At 36.9% G+C, this 6,000-nt stretch overlaps 1 protein-coding gene across 3 annotated transcripts in view; it reads left to right on the top strand.

Moving 5' to 3' along the window:
* Positions 1-5,736, top strand: part of musk (muscle, skeletal, receptor tyrosine kinase) — a 28,552-nt gene extending 22,816 nt beyond the window's left edge. For all 3 annotated transcript variants that reach the window (XM_040053262.1, XM_040053259.1, XM_040053260.1), the window contains exons 16-17: positions 1,259-1,407; positions 4,928-5,736. In XM_040053262.1, coding sequence (XP_039909196.1) covers positions 1,259-1,407; positions 4,928-5,634 — 856 coding nt within the window. In that variant the 3' untranslated portion in view covers positions 5,635-5,736. The remainder of the gene's footprint in view (positions 1-1,258; positions 1,408-4,927) is intronic.
* Positions 5,737-6,000: the final 264 nt, after the last annotated feature.

The raw sequence follows: 6,000 nt of genomic DNA on the forward strand, positions 1-6,000 counted from the left end.
TTCTAGATGTAGGTTTTTCAACTTTGTTAGACTCCCTGTTATTCATGCACCACAGCCTTGTCACCCATATGACGTCCATGACTGTGCTACAAAATAAAGAATGTAAAGCTCAATGCTCAACTGCCTGTTTTGAAAACTAAAAAAATATTTGATTAATACAAGAAAAAAGGAATCTCAATTTAAATAGAATTTCTTATTGTGTTGTAAGTAACATGATTATAACAAGTCAACTCAAAGCAACACATGATAGACAACATTTAAGAAGCCACATAAATATAATGCAATAGATAAACGGAGGCATCAAATCACATCATATGATAGCTTGATCACAGAGCAGTACAATAATAGCATGCAGCATTATAGCACCTGAGTGCATAGTCAGTCAAATCTGAGAGATGTCCTTAGGGCTAGATGATAATCCCTCGTTGAAAACTAGAAAGGTGCAGTATATAGACACCTCTGGGACCATAATGCGCACACTGACTTACATGAACACAAATACATACTCTAACGCACACACTTGTATGATTATACAACTATGATATGAAACCTCCAAAACAGAAGTTTCACAGGAATAAACTCGTGTGCACATGAAGTACACAGTATGTATGTGCATTCTTTAGTACAATGTAATGTATGCATCTCAATCTAAATCAAAAGCAAACACAGGCTGTTTCCTGTGTGCACATTCACTCAGTAAATACATGACTATAGAGTGCACTTAATCATTTGTGACACACACGCACACACACACACATATACACACACACACACATACACACACACACACACACACACACACACACACACAGCCACGTGAAAGATAGTTACTTAAATAGACCTGAGGAAAAAAATAACTTCTTCTCTGACATCAGCGCTTCAGTCTGTTTTTTGTGTGACTCTACAGTATGTGTGTGTGTGTGATATCATTGTTTTATTGTTTTTATTATTGTCCCAACTATATCTACTTTAGGAAACATCATTGTGCGCCTGAGCCAACAGAGGAAGTATTTCTCTGTAGACCTATTAGCATAAATATGTGTTCATATATGTGTTTCATTCATATTTCTAACGCTTAAATAGCTGTGTTGTTTACTTAGACACTTTTGGGTAAAGCTAAAATACACATTTGAAACATATGGTAACAAAAGTCTGGTTTATGCATTAGTGACAAAAACATTAACAATACAATACAAATACTGATAATATAATATTTTTGTGCTCAGTTCATGAATATCTTTGTTTGTGTCTGTTTCAGAGCTCCAGGCCTGCTACCCATGGAGTCTTTCACAATGGTTGCTGTGAAGATGTTGAAGGAGGAAGCTTCAGCTGACATGCAGAATGACTTCCAGAGAGAGGCAGCACTCATGGCCGCATTTGACCATCCAAACATAGTTCGACTCTTAGGTTAGTGTGTGCTTGTGTGCAAACGAGAGAGAAAAAGTGTGCAACGAAAAATCTGATTTCCAAAGAGACAACGGTCACAGATGGAGCTTACATTGAATAATTGCCGAATCCCTGAGTTTACTTCAGGGAGAAGTAAAGTAAAGTGGAAAAACAGAAACATGGAAATGGAGGAAGAAGAAAAAAAACTCCAACAAGATTGAAAAGACAGAATTGGACATGTAAAAACTGATAGAAATCAACATTTATTATTTGGTTTCAGAGTTTTATGGCCTGAAAGTGCATTTAGGTATCTAAAATAAATCAGTTATTTAAAAGAAGCAGGACCAAACAAAGAGCTTTTGAAAAGAATGCTTTTCAACTCATAGAAGAGTCTTTTGGGTCATTTAAAATAATATTTCTATTCAGTTGTTAGTTTTCACCTGCTTATGTTAAGCAACAATTTAACAATAAACTTTCTAAAAACTGTAGAGCTTTCATTAAAAAGAACTAAATAATAAAATAAAAAAGAAAGGATTGCCTCTTAGTATTTCCCTGAGTCTGATTTTCCAAACAGCAATTTTTCTGAAAGAATTCACTCTCCTCAGATGCTTTTTTTTTTGTTTGTTTCCCGCTGTGGACCTATCAAAGTCCGAGAATAATCCACATAGTGCTGTTTGCCAGTAAACAAGTGCTGACTGACAACTATTGTGCCTTTGTTGGCCAACATAAAACAAATGTGCTCTATTAAAATTCCGTATCTTCACTAATGCAGCTTATCTAATCTAATACAAACAGCTCACATCCAAATATATTTCCAGGAAGACATTTGGAGATACAGCATAGTTGGTGCGGTCAGCGAGTAAACAGAGCTGTTGATCACTGGCTGTGCTCAAATAAGTTTTCTTTTGCAGCTCCAGTCGTTGTGCAATATATTTCTTCAAAATTAGCATTCAGTCACTCCCTCACTCACTATTTTTTGTCATTTTCTGAGTGGCATTCATTTTAGATGACTCCTCTGGAGAGTGACACACTAACAGCAAAGACTCTGGTGTGCATGAAACTGGAGTTGATTAGATTATTTCCTTAACCTTTAATTACCCTCTAGACTAATAATACAGCCGTAAATCATGTGCAGGAATATATACATCATCCAAAACACGAATGCGTCAGAATTAGATATACCATAAGTCTACATGTGTCTTGTACCGTGTGTGGCTTCTGTCTTCTATATATTTAGCAATGAGGGAAACATTTTAATCCAGCTACCGTCCTTTAGCAAAGGTCACTAGCACTAAATTACAACTTGTTTCCCCCACCCTGTACACAGAAGCATATACACCCAGCCACCTTCACACACAAACACACACACACGATAACTGTTCTCTGGTGAGCTGTTCTATCTAGTGACCCACAGGATATGAATTAAGTGAACATGACCTCCAACCTCCTCCTCGCCCCTAAAGTTCATTGGAAGCATGTTGCAATCGCAAAAAAAGTGAACTACAACTAAATACAAATACTTTAGCTTCTGGCTTCAGTTGTTCAGATGGTTTAATATAGATCAGAATAATTTGGATTTGGATTAAGAAATCTCACATTTCACGATCCAGGATCAGGTATTCAGTCCCACTTTTCTGCCTGTACAATTATCTTAACAAATGAGTGCATACTTTAAATTTTTTTTGATTTGTATAAATAAAAAAAGTTCATCACTCAATTAAACAAAAAAGATTCAGATTTCTTCATTTAACAATTTTTTTCTTTATCTTTACCAGTTGAAAATGTCTTCAGTGCACTTTCATCTGCTAAGGAAGAGAAACTGTGCTTGGGATTATCTCAGTTCATGGTGTCATTATAATTAGAACGATGTGATTAATGGATGTTTCATAAATGATGCTACATAAAATAAAACTGGATCCAAGTTTTCTCAATCCTAAATTCCTGAAATAACTGTGTGCTCAAAATAACAGAGAAATAATAATAGTAATGATAAAAGATTGGATTACATAAGGTTGTCTCATTCCACAATTTTGAAAATTTTGAATCTATTTCAACATTTTTGATCCAATCAGATTTTAAAAAAGATTACATCTGACCAACTGTGCGCTGAAGTACAGTGTTCCAACTCTGTGTTCTACCACTGAGCTGCACCTATATGAGCGCTCCCTTACTTGCAGTGGACATCCCTGGAGGGCAGTGCCAAATGCAGTCCAAGGGCTGACTGTGCAGTGATTTTCCGTCTAGCTAAATAAGGCCCTTCATTGATTTCCCCAGAATTCAGCATGACACATTTCATAATTTGTGTGGCTTTGGAACCTCAACAAGGAGGGGAAATAAATGTTACTGGGTTTGAACAAAGTTTAAACTGATTTAAAATAACTGGCCTACCAATGGGCCATTGAGCTTCCAATTTCTTTCATTGAAAAACAGAAGCAATAGTAAATGCAGTCAATCAAAATTATAACTGCGGCCAATAATAAGTTGGTACATTTCAATGCACTAACTGCATAAATTACACTATTCGTGCACTAAAGTGAGAAGAAAAGAAGAGTGAACTGAAGGCACTGTTTGAAAGTGGTGTATTTCTGTTCATCTATAAATATATTTTTTAACTTCTGCTCAAAAGAACTGAAACTTTTTTGTGAACCATACGGATGGCAGATCGGAGGGCTAGTCTTGGCAGTGTGTGCTCACAAGCTGCAACAAGTACTCACAGGAATGGAAGAACAAACAAACAGACAGACACTCTTTTATAGAGTTGTAGTAAATAAGGAGGAAATAAAGTAGGATGAATTTTGTCACTTTTGCCAAGATCCTGTTTCACCAAAGACCTCATTCATATGCTTGATTTTTGTTTTGTTTTTTAAAGTTGACATCTCACTCCTGCAGTTTAAGTTTTTATCCAATAAGTATGGAAGTTCTGTCAAATAAAGGTCGCATGCCCACTATATTCAGTATAAATTGGCATTTAACAAATAAATCCATGTCGTTTTAAAGATACTGTAGCACTGTTTGTGCTGTCCTCATCAAACATCCAAAGCCCGTGGAAGCCCTTACTGTTAAAAATGTAAACACAACATTTCAAATAACTTGTATTAATCACAAGTGATATTTATAACATGAGCAGCCTCAGTCATTACACTCTCAATTTAATAATCTGCCTTCATTTGCCATCATTTCCCCAAACCCAGCTCAGGAAAAAAGTCCAAAAAAAGTAGAAACTTAATTTGCCAAAAATAAATATATCATATTTATATCAAAGATCCACTAAAGTAGATGTAAGAACTTATGCATGACTTATTTGTGAGTACATGCCCATCTGTGTTTATGTCTGGGTAATAGTTTTTTTTGTTTTTTTTTGGCATTTTAAGGTAAATGAACTCATTATGTGATACTGTAGAAGAAAAACTGTTAATTTAGTGTTTTCATTGATGGGACTGATGTGTTTATGGTAAATATTTGTGTTTGTTCTAACACAAATATTTACCTGCTAATCTATATAATAGGCCATCAAATAGTTTCCTGTGTGCTCTCTCCTCAGGTGTGTGTGCAGTGGGTAAACCAATGTGTCTGATGTTTGAGTATATGGCCCATGGTGACCTCAACGAGTTCCTGCGTCGCAGATCTCCAACCCAGTCAGTGCGCACCCTCAGTCGTGCTAGCTTGTCGGGTCGCAGTTTCTCCTCTGAGCTGGAGGCCGGGCTTCTCTCTTGTACAGAGCAGTTATTGATTTCCAAGCAGATTGCTGCAGGAATGGCATACCTGTCTGAGCGCAAGTTTGTCCATCGTGACCTGGCGACACGGAACTGCCTGGTTGGAGAGGAAATGGTAGTAAAGATTGCAGACTTTGGCCTCTCCAGAAACATCTACTCAGCTGATTACTACAAAGCCAATGAAAATGATGCCATCCCCATTCGCTGGATGCCTCCAGAGTCTATATTCTACAATCGCTATACTACAGAGTCAGATGTGTGGGCCTATGGTGTGGTGTTATGGGAGATCTTCTCCCATGGGATGCAGCCATATTATGGTATGGGTCATGAGGAGGTTATTTACTATGTGAGGGATGGTCACATCCTTTCCTGTCCTGAGAACTGTCCTTTGGAGCTCTATAATCTGATGAGGCTCTGTTGGAGTACACACCCATCAGACAGGCCCAGCTTCAGTAGCATACATCGGATACTAGAACGTATGCATCAAAACAGACTAAGCATGAATGCTCACACTGAAGCTGATGCTGACTGTTAACTGGTTTTCCCTGTACAAAAGGCATTGATTTGCTGTTTTAATGATTTAATGAATCATTAAATCATTAAAACTGAGTGCTGAGTGCTTGGGCCCAGCACTGGGCCCAAGCACTCAGTGCTGGGGAAAAATTATTTGTCTCCTTCATGATTTCTTATTTTATTTTATTTACTTTATTTAATTTCATTTTTGCATATTTGTTATACTTACATATTTCACTTGATCAACCACATTTTAATTTTAAATAGAAATAGCCAAAGCATGCAGTTTTTAAATGATGCTTTCATTTATTAAGCAGAAAATGCTATCCAAACCTGCATGGCCCTATGTAAAAAAGTAATTGCCCCCTAAACCTAATAACTGGTTGCA

This window comes from Simochromis diagramma, unplaced genomic scaffold (assembly GCF_900408965.1).
Source record: "Simochromis diagramma unplaced genomic scaffold, fSimDia1.1 OVJJ01000596.1, whole genome shotgun sequence".
Classification (NCBI taxonomy): Eukaryota; Metazoa; Chordata; class Actinopteri; order Cichliformes; family Cichlidae; genus Simochromis; species Simochromis diagramma.